Source organism: Hypomesus transpacificus, chromosome 22 (genome assembly GCF_021917145.1).
Source record: "Hypomesus transpacificus isolate Combined female chromosome 22, fHypTra1, whole genome shotgun sequence".
In the NCBI taxonomy this organism is placed as follows: Eukaryota; Metazoa; Chordata; class Actinopteri; order Osmeriformes; family Osmeridae; genus Hypomesus; species Hypomesus transpacificus.
In genome coordinates this window covers 7,249,916-7,270,647 of record NC_061081.1, presented here as the reverse complement: position 1 = coordinate 7,270,647, position 20,732 = coordinate 7,249,916, and the positions used below count along the sequence as shown (strand labels likewise).

The 20,732-nt window shown below is 37.0% G+C and overlaps 2 protein-coding genes across 2 annotated transcripts; one reads left to right on the top strand and one right to left on the bottom strand.

The window, feature by feature from the left end:
• The first annotated feature begins 134 nt into the window (after positions 1 to 134).
• Positions 135 to 5,315, top strand: setb (SET nuclear proto-oncogene b). The gene is made up of 8 exons (XM_047044848.1): positions 135 to 387; positions 1,235 to 1,292; positions 1,386 to 1,528; positions 1,812 to 1,915; positions 2,009 to 2,122; positions 2,443 to 2,613; positions 2,837 to 2,968; positions 4,404 to 5,315. The coding sequence occupies exons 1-8, from the start codon at positions 318 to 320 to the stop codon at positions 4,422 to 4,424; spliced, it is 813 nt and encodes a 270-aa protein (XP_046900804.1). The 5' UTR covers positions 135 to 317; the 3' UTR covers positions 4,425 to 5,315.
• scai (suppressor of cancer cell invasion) lies at positions 5,083 to 20,527 on the bottom strand. The gene is made up of 17 exons (XM_047044846.1): positions 20,187 to 20,527; positions 19,430 to 19,555; positions 19,177 to 19,272; positions 18,718 to 18,804; positions 18,023 to 18,121; positions 17,573 to 17,669; positions 17,047 to 17,145; positions 16,554 to 16,706; positions 15,922 to 16,023; positions 15,002 to 15,103; positions 14,720 to 14,798; positions 14,349 to 14,448; positions 14,106 to 14,187; positions 12,842 to 12,914; positions 12,096 to 12,269; positions 10,951 to 11,051; positions 5,083 to 10,832 (listed from the first exon to the last, which is right to left on the bottom strand). Exons 2-17 carry the CDS (start codon positions 19,534 to 19,536, stop codon positions 10,686 to 10,688), a joined length of 1,698 nt encoding a protein of 565 aa, XP_046900802.1. The 5' UTR covers positions 19,537 to 19,555; positions 20,187 to 20,527; the 3' UTR covers positions 5,083 to 10,685.
• Positions 20,528 to 20,732: the final 205 nt, after the last annotated feature.

Genomic DNA, 20,732 nt, shown 5'->3' with positions numbered 1-20,732 from the left:
ATTTGGGGGATTTGTACGGCCTTTGGCGCCAATGTCACTCGCAAGCGTACGTTTTCAAGCATTGCAAGGGATGTACGAGAGCGAGCGGAATTTTCGATCGACTTTCGAAAAGCGCGTGCATTATTAAGAGGCGCGAGCATGCGCTACTGGCGGGGGGTGTGCATGTGCGCAACCTCTTTGGTTATACACTTCGGGTTAACCACGGCACACGTTGTATACACGCGAGCCATTTAAGGAGTAATAAACAATTCTCTTCCAAGAGAAGACTACAACAGGCAAAACCTACCCAGTTATCAAAATCTGTGTTTTTCAAAATCATGTCGGCCTCGGCGGCGAAAGTGAGTAGAAAGGAGAACTCGAATCATGACGGAGCGGACGAGACCTCCGGTAAGGAATGGCGGCCTCCTTGTTCAACGCCATTTTCACTTGTTAATCTTTCATTGTCTATGGACTAGATAGTATGCTACTCAAATGTTACCAACTTATCTGTCTCGTATTCGTTGGTTTGTCTAAGACGTTTCGGGTCACAATTATCAGGGTAGTGTACAGGACTTCCCTGATTGAAGATTTGATTAGCTTGCTAACGCTAATTCATAAGCTAGCTAGCTATCTTAGCAACACAACACAGCGTCCGAGGTAGGGAGCCATATTTGCCTGGGACTGGCTCGTACAAGTTCATTGTGCCACGCACGTTTAGCTTGCTAGCTATACAACACAAACTAAGTTCAACAGCTTGCATCCAAGATCAGTCTGCACGACATTTATAGTCTTTAATGGGTTATAATAATTGCTCTATAGCGTTATTTGTAGAATTAGGTACAGTACCTAGTTAAAGCAGTCTGAGATTTGGTATGCTAATGGTGCTATCTCGCTATGGCTTGCTAGCGGCATTCTGTACCTAGGCTAGCTAACAAGGTCCAGGCCGCCTTAAACATTGCCAAAGTGTGAATTTACAAGCTGGCCAACTAATTAGCAATATGAATTTATTCCAATTTTACATAACCTTTTTTCAGAAGCATTTATTATGTATTTTTTGCGGCTGCATGTTAAACTGGTAGTTTGTTATAAAAAGTAAATACCCCCCAGCGTGCCCCCCATTCATTCAGGCCAGGCGCCCCGAGACGCTTTAAAGACAGTTGTTGCCAGGAGGGTAGCTACTGTTATGTCTAAAGCAACGTGTGGTATGTATAATACTTTTTGTAAAAACTAAAATGTTGTTGTCTGCACTTTCCAGAAAAGGAGCAGCAAGAGGCTATTGAACACATTGATGAAGTACAGAATGAAATTGACAGGTAAACTTTATAATGTAATTACTTTAAAGAGCATTTTAGATATGTAATTAATTATAGCATGGTTCTAATGTTACATATCTCTCTGTCCTCTAGATTGAACGAACAGGCCAGTGAGGAAATTTTAAAAGTAGAGCAGAAGTACAATAAATTACGCCAGCCATTCTTTCAGAAGCGGTCCGAACTCATAGCAAAAATACCAAACTTCTGGGTCACAACATTTGTCAACCATCCACAAGGTAAATACTGATGCTCTTTTATAGCTATGGCACATGGTGCCCTTGAACTGTGTGTGTGTGTATATATATGTATATGTGTATTTAAGGAAGTTTAGGAAACTGTCGATCAATGTCTCATCATTTTAAATACATCTGTGTTTTTTTGTCTGAATAGAGACAATGGCAGATTTGTGCAATTGTAGGCAACACTTTAAAAGCCATCGAGTACATCCTGACATCACTTGCTTCCTTATTAATGTGCCTATTCACATTTAAAATTGTTTCTTTATTTTGTTGCCAACAGTTTCAGCTCTTCTTGGTGAGGAAGATGAGGAGGCACTTCATTACCTTTCCAGAGTGGAGGTTACCGAGTTTGAGGACATCAAGTCAGGCTATAGAATAGATTTTGTAAGTGTCTGGATTTAAAATACAACACTGCCACAAAAGTGATTTTCATAAATAATGAAATGGTGTAAACCTAACTTGTAATTCTTTTTGCAGTACTTTGACGAGAACCCATATTTTGAGAACAAAGTTCTTTCAAAAGAGTTTCACTTGAATGAGAGTGGGGACCCATCTTCAAAGTCAACTGAAATCAAATGGAAAGCTGGGAAGGTTTGTTTTTCCATTCACGTTGCATAGAAATTTTACAAAGGCATGTTTATTGGCTACTTCCAACCAAAAATGTTTTCCTTAAAATCTCCCCAAATTATTCCCAAATAAATTAAGTGTACCTCCACAACCATATGGACCTAAATAATTTAGTACCGGCAGAAAGCTTTAGATGTGTGATGTAAAGATCCAATATTCATTCATGCTGAGAACTAACTAATTAATAATATTTGTTTTCACTTTGTAATAATGGGTGGTTCTTGTGCGTAGAAGTTAATATATGTACCCGTACTCATGAAATTCTTCTATATTGTCCTGTCCAGGACCTGACAAAGCGTACAGCCCAAACACAGAATAAGGCTGGGAAAAAGAGGCAACATGAAGAACCAGAGAGCTTCTTCACCTGGTTTACGGATCACTCCGATGCAGGAGCAGATGAGCTTGGAGAAGTGATCAAGGACGATATCTGGCCCAACCCATTACAGTACTACTTGGTAAGAGTCTGTCAATAATTGCTTGCAATTCACTAATCATTTCAATGTTTAAAACAGTGGCTAGATGACACAAACCTATTTGAAGGCCAATAGGGGGTGCTCTAGGTGTAAGTGCCTGATTAACAGCCATGCACCACCCAGTTGGGTGCTCTATATTTGTAATGCAATGCTTTTTGATTATGTATAAAGCAATATGAAACACAAGCATCTCAATTTCTTCTAGGTCCCTGACATGGAAGATGATGGAGAGGGTGAGGATGATGATGACGATGAAGAGGGCTTGGAGGATATTGATGAGGAGGGTGATGAGGATGATGGTGAGGAAGATGAAGATGAAGATGGTGAAGATGGCGAGGTATGTTTCAGGTTTCTGTTATCTGGGAAGTGTGACAGGATACATGAATTAAGTTATTACAAATAATTTTCCCATCGTAATCCAAACACAGTAACCCATAATGGTAAAGACAAGTGTTTAGACAAGATTGTATTGGGACACAGATCTATCAAACGACTTGGATAATTAATAAATGAAAGATGTTTAAAACAGATATGACTGTTCCTAATGCTGGCTCTACAGTAAAATTGGACTTTGGTCATGGAGGTGACGATCCTGATGGTTACTCTAAGATGCAGAGGATCTTATTGAAATGTGATCCTCACTAAAAGGCAGTTTTAGTTTGCCAAAAAGCACCTAAAAGACTCAGACAAGGAAAAACATATGTAATAGGGTTGTACTTAAATGTTTGACTATTAGGAAATTTGTTTATTGGGCATGTATTCAGTTTTCAATTTTGGGATTACGGTATTCGTTTTAATAGTCAGCTGCAAAATAAATTGTCAGTGCCCCTGTCATCCATGGTCGTTAAAGGAAAGAGAACACGTTAAATTGAGCGATGACCAAACAAAGGCATTGTGCCAAAAATGCTATTTGAAACTACCACACCTACCACGGTGGTACAACCAGTACTAAACATCACCTATAGTACCAGGCTATTGCTTATCCCTGTGTAAAAAATAAAATCAGAGACTAGGCTATCTAGCAAACTTGGCTTAGAATGACTAATCTTGATTTTCCAGGCGCCATGATGAAGCAGCTTTTGTCCGCCGTGTAAACAGTAATGTTACACAAATGTGACTGCTTTGCTTTGTTGCAACTGATCCAAATATTTAAATATAACAAGGAGCAATGGGGTGACTTTTTGTTAAATTCAGGCTGTAAAACGCAATAGATTAGACAGCTAATAGATTAGACAGCTAGTAGCTGATGGATTTAGGAACTGGCGTTGGTTGCAAGGCGCTGCACTGTGGGTTCTTATATTCACTGTGGATTACTATTGAAGCCCTGAATTTCCTTGCTCCAACACACCTGATTCAAATGAATGGTTGCCACTAAGCTTATGCTTAGCTAGATAATGACCCATTCATTTGAATCTGGTGTTTTGAAGCAGGGAAATATCTAAAACATGCAGGACAGGAGTTCCTGAGGACCAGGGTTGACAACCACTGAGCTATAAGTACTCCATTAGGGGTATGAACATTTATGAAAATGTGCTATTTCAGTTTACGTTGTCTTTAAGGGGTATTGTGTAATGCCTCATTGCGATGAGAATAGCATTAAATCCATTTTAGAGTAAGACTTGAACAAAATGTAGAAAAGACAAAGTGGCCGTAATAATTGAATTAATACAGTGTTTATATACAGAGGTTGAAACGATCCAATTTGGGTCTGGAATGTATTCCCAAAGCCAAGATATTGTTTTAAGCCTTAATTGTTATTTTAATACTTTCAGGATGATGGCGAGGATGATTAAAAAAAGCAAGGACATACTCCAACCAATACTTTTTCCGGTTTTTACCCTATAATCATCCTCACCCTTGGGAGCAAGATTTATTTTTTATTTTTTCTATTTTGTGCCGTCTTCTCTTCTCCTGAAGCCTTTGCCTGTTTGTACCATGTCTCAAAATGATTTAATTTTCTGGACATGCCATCTGGACAAGTAGTCGCCATCTAGAGTCTCACCTGTCATTGAGTTACCACACATCTCCAAAGACCAATACAAGAAAAGATATTCATAATCTGCACGTCATTTTATGTAGACAAAAAGAACCTAGTGATTTACATGTAAGATATATAAATAAGGTTTCTGTTCAAGTTGTGAGTTGAATAAAAGAATAAGCCATGGTGCAGTGACAACTTAATCATAGCATCCCTAGCGCCCTTTTTATATAGACCATTCACAAAAAGGAGGAAGGGACTTTCAAGGGCCTAATAGAATTCACACTGGTTTTTGTTTGACTCTTCATACTAATGGAACTGATTGAAAGTGCTGGCTTGTTTCAGTCAACTATTGTAATTGTTTTGAGGTCAGACTGATACTGTTGTTGGTGGACAATGAAATGGTTTGTGGTGGGGAAAGTGGGCATTCAACACATCAGCATTTGGGTTTGTTGATTTGAATTTTCATTGTATTGTTTTACCCATGAGGTTTGAAATATACATTTTTAATAAAAACAAAACACAAAAAATTCCTTGTAATTTTAAGCTCTGCAAATAAACAAAATATGATGAGAGAACAAAGACCAAGTAGACTAATACAGAAGCTACATTGGTGTATTTCTCCACCTTTTCCACTGGATAACTGTTCACGTTAACATTTAAGTGTACCAGTTGCTTTGTTACAATAAATAAATGTATACACTTATGTTTGAAGTACTTTCTGAACAAGTGTATAATTTCAAGTCAAAATACTGAAATCAGTGTGTATGTGTGCAAGTTTTGTAGTGGGTTGATTATTGTGGTGGAACAATTTGCCTGAGAAGCTGTCATTTTGCAGGTGTCCATGTCAGGACCCATAAATGTGTGGAGCTGTGGCTGACACGGTTTGGATCAACGCCTCGAGATTGAAAAAAAAAAAAGAATTGCTGCCATATTTTGTGATGGATCCCTTTAAAGAATGTTATGGATGTTGTGAGAAATATCACAGCATGGAGCTGAGTTTCACTAAGCGCTTGAGCCACTAATCTTGCGAGCCGAAAGTGGGTAAAGATGACTCAGACTTTCCTTCAATTCCTTGCCACTGTAGCTGGACATCAGCAAAATATTTCTATCTTGTAAAAGTTTAAGGCTTTTAGTCAAGTTATATTGTAATAGCTGCTTTTAATGGCTACTTTTCATTTTCCAATGAGGTATAGGGCCCATAATGAATGAGCTATTCCGTATATGCCCAGCATGCTGATTTATTAAAGAAAATAAGAAAAAAACCTGATGGCAATGAGCCGTCAAACATTTGTGGTCAGGGGTGTGTAACTGATGATTCGGGCCTGCTCCTCGGACGGTTGTCGGTGTCGAAACGAACCGCAACGGTCATGACTGCATCATGGGCACTATAATTCCAGGAATTTCTGAATTGTGTGTCACCGATATCTTTATCGACTGCATCACGAGAACTGCACAAGTCTAGGTCAAGTATATATTGATGTTGCAATTACAGTGCCACCATGTGTTTGGTTCGATTTTTCACAATTGTCAGGAGTTAATTTCTTGTTCAAAATTGTAATATTCCAAACAAAAGATTTAATTTAAAAGTGGAAAAGATACAGATAAGATAGCAAAATAGTCTTAACAATTTTTAAAAGATAAAACCTTTGGGGACCCCGGGAGCTATAAGTCATTTTGAACCCTAAGAAATACAGCCTGAGAAAGATGAACTGCAGAAACCTTTTTCCCCCCAAAGGGGGCTTTTTTGAGTAGATTATAGTCATAAATTAAAAAAAAACGTTTTTTATTGCATTCAAGTTATATAAAATAACATTTTAATTGCTGAAGCTATAGCACACAAATCTTTACAATAACTACCCTTTTCTAGTTTAATTGTAATCTGGTTACAAAGTTACGGATTTTTGGTCATTACACAAGTGGAATAAGGACTGTAGCATTTATATAAACTGTTCAACCCTATTTGCACATACAAACCAAACAATACATGTTTTTATGTAAAAAGTTTTATGATCATTTTTTTTCCACAGAGAGCAACATTAAATTATACCATAATATATGTATAAAAGTGTGCCCTTTACTGTACTTTGAGACAAGCCGAGCTAGCCTTTTTGTGCTTGTGAATCCATTTGACCCGGACCAATGGTCCAGTGTGATCAGGATATGAATGGGTTGAGTTTAGGCTTGGCTTTCATGCTATCCCAAACAAACTAAAATGTGTATTTAATTAAGAAGCATTAATTAGGATAATTATTACAACAATGTTCACAAAAACTAGTCTGCAGTCACTGTTACCATTGAGCCATATTCTTGACTATTGTGATTAACACACAAAATATTCAAAGGTTATCAGGTTAGAGAGGGAGGTTGGGATGAAACTAAATGAATATATGCTTCTTGACATGCCTTTTTACCAACAGCACAAGTTCATATTTCCATACAGTAAAGTGCAAGGCTACCATGATCATTATCACATATAATAAAATAGTACCATTACTATCATAGTAATACAGGGAGGGTAACAGTGGCAGTTTCCCCCTGACTCTCCATGTCCTTGGAATGTAGGCTGAACAGGCTGAAGAACAGAAGAGGGACCCACAGAAATGATGCACCATTCACAATATGCTGATTGCATATCTCTTCACACAATTTTTACATTTAACTACCTTACTACACACATACTACAGACAATAACGTCTCTGTGCTGAAAGCTATTATTTTGTCTGTAAACATACAATATACACAGTGTAAAGTACACAAATATACACATTTTAAAACATGATTGCTTTCTTAATTTAGTCTAAGAATTCAAATTTCCTAGTAATGTAAAAATCTGCTTAGCAAATTGTCATTTGTGACCATAAGCTTGTAAGAGGGCAGTTTTTTCCCCATCTGCTTGCTCAATTACAATACACATCCATTATGGGTTCCATCAAGAATACATTAATTTAACCTTGGCAACATGCAGTAAAAATCTCAACAGACTTGCAGTTAACACTGACATGTACAGGGCAGCATAAGCTAAGGACAATATAGACATGCAAAGAAATACAACAAGCAGCAGAATTAACTTGCCAAAAAGGCTAGCAATAGTATACCGGTTACGGAATGCAAGGAGGGGTGTCAAATAAAGTAATTCCTAATGGTCTGAGGTTGGTTTCCCAAACTCCATCATTGAAGTAGGCTGTGTTTTTTGATTGATGGTATACCAGTTGAGCTGGAACAACAATAATAAATGGATGCGCTCTGCTGCGATACGTGTCAAGAACCAAACAAATAATTAAAAATTATTGGAGACTTAAGATAACTATAATGCATCCATAAAATATTCCTAAAATTTAAATGAAACATTAAAATATACTACCAATACCATAAACATTTTAGTGCATTAATGTATACCAAATATATCTATGGAGAAAAATATTTTTGAATACTTTGAAGAGTAGTCAGTGGCCAGATTAGCATGCAGTTTTCTATTGATATGTATGCTCTAAAAACAAAAAGTTAATAAACTACCTGAAAACTGAAAGGTTTTAAAGTCAAAGAGGATTTTGAATCATCCACAATATCTGTTGAGTTCCCATTAGCTGCTATAGCAACTAGCTTCAAATGTTTTCCAAGGAGGGTCTATTTCACTTCTGTGTGTAAGTCCATAGTTGTCGTTATACATAATTCCCAAAGTGTATTCTTAAAATCCATTAGTGTCCAACTTAAATAGTAAAATGTTAATTGGCAATGGACACCACGAATGGGATGAAAGCTAATCGAAGGCCAACTAAAAAAATGTTATTAAGCAGATGTCACAGTTTTTAAACATTCTTCTTACAAACCCCCTTCATGTGGCCAATAATTCACGTTCATAATATTTTCTATTCTGACACCTTCACATGTTAATTTCATCAGGAGTGACAATAACTCAATGTTTAAATTTAACATCTTAAATTGTTGACACCAAAATAAAACGTTTCCACCTATGTTGATGAAGCTTAGTAATGGTCAGGCTTACTTCAACAAAAAGCAGCAGCATAAAGTATTAAACCTTTTGGTTACAACGCACAGTGTTTTTACAAACAAACCTACCTCAACGGGAAGAATGTTTTCTTATAACACATACAACTGCTCAATGTTATCAACAAGCGTATTGAAAATATTGGCTGTATTTAACTTAATATATTTACTTTTGGGTACACTTTAATTTGAATGTGCTGGCCTCAGAATAGTATGCTTTCCACACGTGTGCTCAAATACCGCTGCATATGTTCCTGAGTATCTAAATTACATTTCAACTCATAAAAAAAGACAAAGAAAACTTTGGCAAATATTCACATTACTGTTCACCGTCAACAACTTCACTCAGCTTATGTAAATTACAAAGGCAAATAAGTGAAAAATGTAATGGTTAAGTGTGTGAAGTTGGAACACTCAGTTGGAACGGCTTACATAAGTGCACAAATTTAAAATGGACTTTGCATACATGTTTAGTCAGGTACTACAGTTTTTTTTTCCCCCATCATACCTTTGTATAACCAAAGTTATACTCCCTGGTATAAAAATGGAGCATGTTGTATAAAATAAGTATAAAGAATGGATCTTTTTTTCAAATCTAATCCTAAATAAATGCAAGCAGTCTTTTAGAACCTATTAACTAGTCCACCCATCATTACTTTGTTGCATGATTTAACCCTTAATTGAAACTAGATTCCTTCATTTTTGTATTTTAATTAGATTAAACAAGTGTGTCAACCATAATTTATTCACAATTAGCTCTCAATGGAGACTGATCAAGTGCTCTAAACTATCAACAATTACACTGAAAGTGATATTAAGTGTACCGCCCTCACAATCTTTCCTTAAATTCCATCTAAAATAACAAATTTCAAATAAATTAAAAATAACCCCCACAACTATGGGAGCCACAAGCATACAAATGGTGCCAAACAATAACACTATGAGAGTGTCACTGACAAAACAAATTAATAAATTATTCATTAAGCCAAATGACTGATTAAGTTTGAAAAATTACTTCTTAGTCTCAGCAACCAAAAATACCATTGGATCGATTAATTGATCAATTTTAGTGCAATCTCACCTTTCAGCATACTACCACATTCTGTGTTTGCAAGCGTGAGCTGAGATAATAAGTCAAGGAAGCGCACACAGGCAGTCAACTTTCTAAGGTTTAGACTCTAGAACGTAGCCTGTTGGTCACATAGTGTAATGATTGGAATTGTTTGAAAGAATCCACAGGTTCACTTGATACTATTACCAATTAATTGAGTGGATTTAGCAGGAAAGGGGAAAATATTCATTTCAATACTAATCCATATTTTCAAACATAGGAAAAAGATGTGGTTCTGTTTATTATTTGTTCTTTAGGAACATGTATGAGGACATATGAATGGTAAACAGCTGGGTCTACTCCTTTTGATAATATACAGCTTGCAGGGATGCATTGATTAGTGCCTTGTTGATATTTAAAAAGCTGGACTCACAGATGCACATACAAAATGATTTTGTCAGATTATTATTTTAAAGGTTTGTGTAAAAATTACATTTGTCATATTTCTTGGTATAATTTACTTTCGAATTACGTGTTTTTTGTTCCAACTTAATTCTTTTTTTTCTCCTTCAAATCTTGGGAAGCCTTGATTTTGAATGTTATGATAAACAAATAAAATAGATAAAATATACATACCATTGATGTAGAGCATTACCCTACAGTGTAAATGCATGTCTTTTTCAGTCCAGACATCTGGAATCATTACCGGCAGTGGTGGAAAAGTTCTAGGTCAATATATATATATATTTCTTTTTTTGGGGGAGGGTTATTCTGTTCTTGTGTGCCCTACATTGACTTGATAGCTGGACCATGTTGATTTCATTGCAAATATACAGTATGTATATTGAATGCTCAACCAGATTCATGTATTTCATATGTAGGTTAAAGAGTAAAAGAAACTGGATGAGCTCAACAAGCAATTAAATTACCTGTAATAGACAGTAAGGTGGCTTTTACAAATGTTAACATTTGTTTGCTATTATATAACCTATGAAATTGCTGACTAGTCCTTCTCACTTAGTTGTTCTCCTGCATGTCATTCCAGAAAAGATTTTGCACATCTAGCATGGCTGCCAGCTCGAGAACATGCTTCTGCAAAACACTACTCTCCACGGTCTCCTGTTTGGGTAGCTGTGGGTATGACTCTGGGAAGCTTCTGGATTCCTGTGAGAAGGGAAATGTGTGCAACTGTTACAGTGCAACTAGCTTTTCACCTAGCAATAAATATTTCTTGTAATAAAAATGTTCTATGCAGTAATTGCACAAAAAGTGAGTGATTTACCCGGAAGAGTTTGTGGAGTCTCAGTGTAGCTGAGCAGAACACAAAGCGAACCAGCAGTAATCGAAGGAACTCGTCTCCATAGAATTGTAGAAAGGCTTGGTCTATGAAAACATTTTCATTGAGATAATATTGAATATTAACCAAATGTTATCGGTTTGCGGATTAAAAAGTATTACAGCAGCTAAGACAGGAAACAACTTTTAATTAATATAATAATAAAAAACATTATACACCATATTTAAAGGCAGGGTATGCAATGTTGTTGAGAAGCACTTTTTGTCATATTTGCCGAAAGCAACTTCACATCTTGATAGCAACCAATATATTAAAGGTTTGACGGTAATATGAAATCATTCCGATATCTGTGGGCGTCGCAATACTGTAATAAACACGACCAATCATTAAGGGGTAGTCTGACTATTGATTGGACGGGCTACCAGTCTGTCTGTCTACCTACCTACCTGTGCGCACTCTGCCCCTCCACTCAATGCTCATTCCTGTAGTTTTGTGGGAGTGGCTTTGAAGGGAGGAGGTGGGATATTTTGGTTTGAATCGTGTCAAAAAGAAGCTAAAATAGCTAGCTTTGTGCAATTGGCCTACCCTGCCTTTAACCCTCTAAATTACAGGATAAAAGGGAGGAGAGTCTAGCAAAGACAGGAAAAAAGTATGCTTAAGCAACATAAATTATATCAAAGGGACCCTGGGATAGAGAAATGAGACTGAAAGTGGCTGGGAGCAAGACAGACATCTTGTGATGTTGCAGTTCACAGTCGACAAGACCAGTAAAAAATATGGCAGCCTTTGCATTTCCCACGTTGAGTGTAATGAGGTTTTGATTAACTGCATTTCCAAAACTTGCCATGTAAAGACTGCAAAAAATATATCAGTGTTCACTATTTTGTATCACCTCTCTACAGCTTAACCGTAAAGTAAGTCCACTGACAATTTAATAAGGCTTAATCATTACCAAAGTCAAGATGTGGTGGTGGAAAAAATCTATAATAATTAAGCAAATCAATGTTAAATTAAATACTTCAAACACATCTCACAAACTGTATTTAAATGTATGTATAAATGTATGTATACATGCATATATATATTTACACATGCATGAATAAAATAGCATTCACAAAGCTGGGAGATACCTATGGTTCGCGAGCGTGTCATCATCTGGCCAATGTCACGATACACCTTGCGGAGAAACTCTTGAGCCTTTTCCCACAATACTTGGCGCACATTGCTCAAGCCACACACTGACAAAAATGCCATTAGGGGGCAGTAAAGGAACAGCGTGAAAAGGCTTCCACGCTGGGATTGATCTGAAATAAAGGTAGCAGTTATGACTGTGAAGAACAGAAAAGTATCAAATGTGACAAATATTGTTTTATAAAAGTAAATATAACTAAACATGGTGTAGCATTATGTAACGCTACTTTGGCATGTCAGATCAGGTTATAGATACTGATTGTACATCTCATTGCTACAGCGGCACAACACATGAGAGCATGGAGCCTAATGTAGTCAAATAGGTCTGACGCACTTTTAATACTTCCTGAAGACACTAAGTTTAATATTGTATATACTGTATACATCCAAGAATGTTAATGTCTGATATCTGTCCTAAATAGGTTAAACATGCAAATATCAGTTTTTACACTGCAGACCTTAGGAAACCCCTCTTCTTCCCACTGCATGACACCTGACTGAAAACACCCTTTGATCCCCCTCACACTCCCCTAACTTCCCAACGTACTCTTAATATAAACTACCTCTCTGAGGCCCTTATGTTCTAGTCACAGTGTTTTGTAATTTCCCTTAACTTTATTTAGATCAGCTAACATGGTATTTATTTAGATGAGAAAACTGACTGATATATGGCTTAATAATGTACCTTGTATACCCTTAGGATAGGCTGTGGGAGATAGCAGGCACACCAGCGGCTGGCCAAAGAGATTTGAGAAATTCTGTAAGAAAAGATTGTGTCACGCCACATCTTCTTCTTCACATTGCTTGAATTTAACAATATTACTTTGATTACATTTTCAAAATTACATCATAGTGACGGGTGAAGACACATTAAGGTTCCTTTTTCCTTGGGAATGTATACAGTCAAAAAGTTGAAATCATCTTTTTGTATGTGGATAAAAACTCTCAGAATCCTTCTCAGCATAATCAAAACTGAATGGGGCCTATTCATGCAACTATATGCAAACGTCACCACTGCAAGCTGTAGGACTTGGGAGTAGTAGCAAGACAGACATAAATATATATTTATGTTGGATATTTAATGCATTTATTAGTCATTAATATTTTTGACTAAATAACATTATGCTATTGTTAGTTGATTACTATTCTCAGAAATTATTGGATCTTTGCTACCAAGGTTGTGACCATATCTACACAATATGGCCAATAGTATATGGACCTTGCTTTGTGCATGAGGCATTTTCAAGCCGAAACAGTAAATAGCTTTCTCCAAATGCTCTTTAGCATTAATATGTCCAGCAGTATAACTAAGGGATTTTCATCCAAATCCATGAAAAACTGCCCAAATTGGTAATTGGCTTAATAATATCTCCAAGCAGAAAGCGACAAAATAAATTTGGGATCAATTCTAATGCCATCTGTAATTACCAAAAACAGTGCCCAACCTCTCTAAGGCTCTTGTGACTGAATAGGCACACATTCACAATCCAAAATCTTGTAGACAGCCTTCCCAGAAGAGTGGCAGCTGTTATAACACCATACGGGGGGCAAGTCCATTTAAATGCTCATGGTTTTGGAATGGGATGTCCAACCAACTCATATAAGGTGTGATGGTCTGGTGTTTATACTTTTGTCCATATGGTGTATGGCAGGATTCTCCAATCCTGGTCCTTGAGGGCAGCTGTCCTGTATGTTTTAGATGTTTCCCTGCTCCAGCACACCTGATACAAATGAATGGTCATTACCCGGCTTCCACAGAGCTTGATAACAACCCATTCATTTGAAACAGGTGTGCTGGAGCAGGGAATATCTAAAACCTACAGGACAGCTGCCCTCAAGGACCAGGATTAGAGAACCCTGGTGTATGGGATTGAACCTTCTCAAATTATTATTACATACTTTGACATATGGTCAATAAAAAAAAAAAAAAGTAAATCAATGTAACAAACCTTATAGGCTGTGCTGTTGGAAGAGTCCACTATGACAAACAGCGGCTTCCGGGTGAAAGGGAACAAGTCTCCGGGGTGAAGGCTTGGGCACATTGCAAACAGAAAATACATAAAAACTTTGCAAATTTAAGTTATTCATATAAAACAATACATATTTGTAAGGACATGTATAATATGTATACTCAGTTGGTCCTAAAATAACTGCAAGATAGCTAAACGCTGTATTGACTAACTCATTCTTACCAGTGCATTTCTTTCTGGGCATTGTTTCTTTTCTGCTGTGTCTCCCCATTCACCACATCTCGATTTGTGTTAGTAAGAACTCCTCCAAAGTCATATGGCCCTATGAAAAAATGGAAGTTCAAGTCATCAAACCAAGAGAACATTTTAAGACAATGACCCTGATCTCATTAATATAATCACACATGGCAAAATACTATTCTTATGTGACTACCACTTCCAGCATGACTACCTATTCATCATATGAGTGGCAAAATGAATGATTTGACTAAGGTGTGTCATTCATACAGCACATATTAGCTAATGCCTGTGTTTTCTTCAAAAATACATATGACATAATTTATAACAAAAACAAGGCTCAAGGCCCTACATACCCTCATAATCTGAGCGTCCTGTAGGAAAGACTCCAGTGGCTGAGATATAGACAAGCAGCACACTGTTTGCTGGTAATTCCTACAAAATACCATAATTTAAATTAGAATTCAGACAATTTCCCTATATATATATATATATATATATATACACTGATCAGATCAAATGATGACACCAAAATAACATATATATACACTGATCAGATCAAATAAATGATGAAATTGAGATTTGACAAAATAAATTTATCGAAAATGAGCAGACGAAGTGTCTCATTAGAAACAGACCTTAAAAGAGGCAGACAGGAAAGTGTATAGCTGGCTGAATGTCGGCTTGTACAGTAAATACTTGTGAGGATTTTCTCTCTTAGCTGGCTTCTCACTAGGTTCCTATAAAGAAATACAAATACATATAATTTGTAAACTTTTACATTTAGTCATTTAGCAGACGCTCTTATCCAGAGCGACTTACAGTAAGTACAGGGATATTCTCCCCGAAGCAAGTAGGGTGAAGTGCCTTGCCCAAGGACACAACGTCATTTGACACGGCTGGGAATCGAACTGGCAACCTTCAGATTACTAGCCCGACTCCCTCACTGCCCAGCCAACTGACTTTTCCACAAAGGAATGTATTTTTTTGCAGCTTGAATACCTTAAAGTTCTACAATCAATTTATAGTGTTGTTCTGTTAGCAACCCAGCATTTCATCCATAAAAAAACGTTTGAAAGCAGCTGATTCATTTGCCCGCGAAGAGAGCAAACAAAATGTCCGTATTTTCCTTACTACGAACTCTGGTGCGTTAAGCGCTTAATTTCATTTCATTACAAATGCCTTTGTTAATCACATTTGTTCATTAACTAAACTTAATTCACTGAAGTTATCATACAGCCTCCTATCTCTAGTACATAGAAAGTCCAAGTGCTTCGTGAAACGTATCGTGCGAGCTGAACATGGCTGAAAAAGATCCATCGCAAAACCGGTGGCAAATTATTTTTGGGAAATGCTTATCCAACAACATCAAACGTGTCACTCCACTCCATTGGATTTAAAAAACAACACCTGCAAAATATGAACTTTATGCCCAGTTCTTGAGATAATCGTGGAAACTCGCTGCCCTAAAATCCCATTCAAAAAAATTCACAGACACACACACACACTCCTGGCATTATTAGAGAGATGAAAGACACTCATGGTGTGTTACACTTACCAATGACCCTGTTTTAGTTGTTTGAATAGCCAGATTGACCGGTTCCCGTTCTAAAGCTTGAAGCATGCGAAACATGTCGATAGTTAGCTCACTGAATTTCACCTACCAAAAAAAAAAATTATAAAAAAGAATTGGAGAGAAACAGGTTTAGAATGTTAAATATTTTGGAAATGTGATGGGTTTTTATTGTATTTCTAAACAATGCCTTATTATTTGAGCAAGAAAAACATTTTAAGCAAATTTCAGTCAGGTTTGAGAGCAGGTCAAAGCAGCAACCTGATTTGTCCCAATTACATTAGATCAAATCAAACTTGGATGAAAGATCACCAAGCTGCCTTATTAATTTACTTATCCAAAGGTTTATATACTTTTATTTACTAGCCATATACCATGGGGTTGTGGCAGACAATGAAAACCAAAAATAAATGTTTGGTTTGAAATGTACTATTACATTACAAGTGTACTTTCCCAATACCAGATGGGAACAGTTACAGAATAAATCAAACAACAAACTTGAGACAATAAGAAAGACGGTTTCAAATGGGATAGAAACAGATCAAACCACACAAAAGACAAAATAGAGTGTTCACAGTACTGCTACAATCTTTCAATAAATCACAATAAGTTAATACCTGGTTGTTACAGTTGCCAACGATAAGCGCATCTGCCAGGATAAGTTGCCCAACAACCATTCCCTGTTCCAATGCTGGCACACCACCCTCCTGCAGTCGATTGGTGGTCACGGCAACAGAATTTTCATTGTTTAGGACCATCACTGGGTCTGCCTGCTCAAATAATACAGGACAACAACACATAACACACGGTAGGCATTCCTGCATGAGTGTGAAATAAATGTAGACATTTATATTTGACAGGAAAGTGCAATGAGATGGTTCCTTTCTTTTTAAAGACCATCCTGAATTTAGGTCAGAACTCATCTTGACTCTTTTTTTGCGTTGTACTGTTCCACTTTGGGTGGGTAATGATGTAATGACTATATACACGGCACAGAAAAAGTTTGCATGTCCCAGACATTAGGCATTAATATCAACAAAGGACAACTTTGAATGCATTATTAGCTTATAAAACCTTTTTTTAATTGACAAAGTTATTTAAGGATCTGACCTCCACAAAAGCTGCAACCTCTTGTAAAACAAGATTCCATTCTAACTGATCTTCAGTATTGAATCTCTGAGTGTAGTCTTCTATTTCCTCTGACAGCTCCTACAAAAGAAAACACAAGACATTATAAATATGGTAAAATATGCGTGTATAGAGTTTGTGTGTGCCTCAAGATTATGTCCAGATGTTTGAAAAAATTGAATTAAATTGCGAACTATATTAAGTGTAGGTTAGTGTTAAGAAAAGATGGTTAAACACTAATTTCCTTAGCATTAAGTGTTGATTAAACAATGAATCATGTATATCTTAAATTCATAATTTAAAAAATGGGTCATATTAAAGCCTTCATTGACTACATTTGCATGAATTTTGACTTTAACTTTGAAGATTCCATTTAACCTTATTTCAACACATACACAACTATTGTTGCCATTAATGGCAGGTAAAAGTTAACCCCTAATCTACACTTGACTCTTTATATTCCTTATCATAGAAGCACAACTTTTTGTTCATAAAAACGGTTCCATACCTTGACCAAAACTTTCACAAGGTCCATCTTGTTCAGCAGTAAACAGACGACTATGTAGCGAGCATAATATCGAAGCTTTTTCACTACCAACTCTGGCCTAACATGGAGGGGAGAAGGGGTGTGGTGGGGTGGATGAAATAAAGCAGGACACAGTTAACTAGGGGAAAGGGGGAATTTGATTAACCACTGCCCTTAAGATTACAAAAGTTAAATTAATTTAATATATTTTTTATTTATTTACACAATCAAATATGTATTGATTACACTGAACACTACAGTAGGTCAGTCAAATAGCTAGGCTACTTACGGTAAATAGCCACCTACTAAGCAAAAACATATACCTACATTACTCGTATTGCCCATACAGCAATGCCAGCTAAATGAGCCAAGGAAACAATAGTGCCTTTCCATACATTTCTAAAACAAGACAACTTTACTTCTACTACTTACCTATCTTCTTTGTTAACCTGATAGTAGTAGGAACGCTGTCGGATGGCAGAGTAGAATGAAAATGCTTCATTCAGGTAACTTGTCTCTGAGGTACGAAGGCTGTAACAAAGAAACTGAAATAAAAGGGCTTGCTTTGTCTCTGACACTTTTTAACACATCAATATCATCATTGGTTTCATTTACCTATCAAAAGGACAGTCATGTTGTACTCTGCCAGTCATTGTTATGACTCTCAAGATAAATTAATTGTGAGTAAAATACCATGATACGAGTTTGAAAATACTTGCACACATCAACAGAAGATTTTCCAACTGAAAGGCTTCAACAATCCAATTCTGCTCTGCCCAAGCCTGGCAGTTAGTGTGTTTTTGAGGTCAACCAGTAGGAAAATCCATTCTTTACGAGTTCATTTATTCACGACCACACCTTTCACTTAGATAAATGAGTACATAAAACTTTATGTTAAAATAATTCAAATTGTTACAGTCTACGGCATTTGACATCAATTTCTTAAAACACTAGAATACATCTAAAACTACTGTAGAGGGGAATTTAAGTCATTTACTGCATCCTAATTATATGTATTTTACATGTGGTAAATCAGCCAAGCCATTTCTATGCATTTGGACCCGGACACTACAATCTTGTGGTGTATGGTGACAGTATAAACAATGATAATACATTATAAAGCTTACTAATAGTGATAGTAAAGCTGCCCAATTTTGGATGCAACCTCTCCAATCTGCCATCTCTTCAGGCCATATCGATTGTCCAGCACCTGCCTGCACTCAAAAAAGTAAGCACTGTTTAGCCATAACTATGCAAACATTTGACTTTGATATTTTTTAAATTTATATTAACTACTGAAAGGATCATTCAGAAAGAACATTTTTTTTTTGAACACTGGCTTTTCTTCCCTTGACTCACTTGTCTGACCCCAGCAGTACAATACGCTCAAAAGACAATTTAGTGTCACCTAACGTACAGGCCTGTAAGATTGGCTGAAGCCTTCCATCATAAAGATTTCACACAAACAACAGTGGACACTATCTTAACTGCATACTAGGTTTGGAATATTCTGCATTGATGCTAAACCAACTATAAGGTGTTCGCAAAATGTATTCAAGCAAGGTATTAATATGTATTCAACTGACCTGTGCTGCTGTTGAAATTTCCACAGTTTTGTATAGACGTCAAAGGTGCGCCCAAAGTAGGACTGCCACTGCTTATGTCCGTACTGTGGAAGGTCTCTATTTTAACAGAAGATAGTACCAAATCATCAATTAATTAGTCAAGGGACTGCAGCAAAACCACTAAATCTGACTACATAAATAGATGTTGATGCAAACATGGCAGTAAAAAAAAACAAAAAAAACATGTAAGACCTAAACTAGCAGAAAACCTGACCTCAGCCCATTGAAGAGTTGTTTAGACTTGTCCAGCAGGTAGCAAAAGTCTGTAACTGTCTTCCTTTCACCTGATGGAATGTCATCTTCAGCCCCAGCTCCAGTCATGGCACTTATTTTTCCACACCTTAACAAGATATTATTGCTGCATAAATGCTGACCTTAACATTGTGCGTTCTTAAATATTGTATGTTCTAATAGTCATTCATAATTTCACTAATTAAATAAAACGTAATTTTTGAATTAGAAAGAAATTGGGATCGGTTGCGTTCAGCAAAATGTAAATAGGTAAATTTCCTAACTTTAATATGAGAGGCTCCAGTTTCTAGTAGGTCAATGGTGTTAAATAGGAAAAGGAGCCAGAAGACACAACTGAGTGAGTAACTAGCTACTAGCACATGGATTCTCAAATATGTAAAATTATTTGAAAGTGACGGGATGGTTGATCTTCAGTAATTAATGGTATCTTAGTTATGTCAAATGTAGGCTGGTTCAAATTGTATATGTCAATTCAAGTGGATATGTTCCACATCGTTGCAATAATCAAGCGAGTCCACAGCCAGAAGATGCTCCAAGCGGGTTGTGCACATCATCACTGCCTGGCTTGTCTAGGCTAGCATGCCCAACTCAACACAATTCCATTGTGTGGCGCTTAACACTAGTTTCTAGTATCGCTTTTTAGACGCAGCTAGCTTCTAGCATGCTTAAGACAGTCATCCAGTTAACGTTATAAATACATAGGCAGCAATCGATCTTACCAGAATTGTCCCCCAGCTAACAGACACAAAACAGCTGTTTAATGATGCCCTGCTGCGACGACCCTTATCCTCTAGTCGAAAATGTTAGCTAGCTTGCTAGCCAATGCTTAGTTTCTCCAGCATTTCCGTCAAGGCTAGCTACCGACTTTCTCGATTTACTGGGTGACAGTCCTGTTGTATGCAACTGTTTGGCTGTCAATCTGGGGATAAAGTCCCGCTTTTAATCAATGGGAATGCAGATGTCGCTCACTTCTCTGATTAGCTTGATAGAACTGCTGCATCTCGCAGCTACTACTACACTAGGTCACAACAGCATCCAGTCGCAGGGTAGCCGCGAGAGCGAGCACAGCATACCTTGCTGCATCTGGATTCGAATTTCAAAATAAAGGTCATACAGCGCCGGAGTCCTTAAAGGTGCAGTGGGGGATTTTGTGAAACGACTGCACAGTGCATATGTTGGTCTACAGCACAAACACAGATTCCTGTAACTATAGATACTGCCCAGTACCTGGGATGTAGGTGACACACATATTGCTGGAATTATAG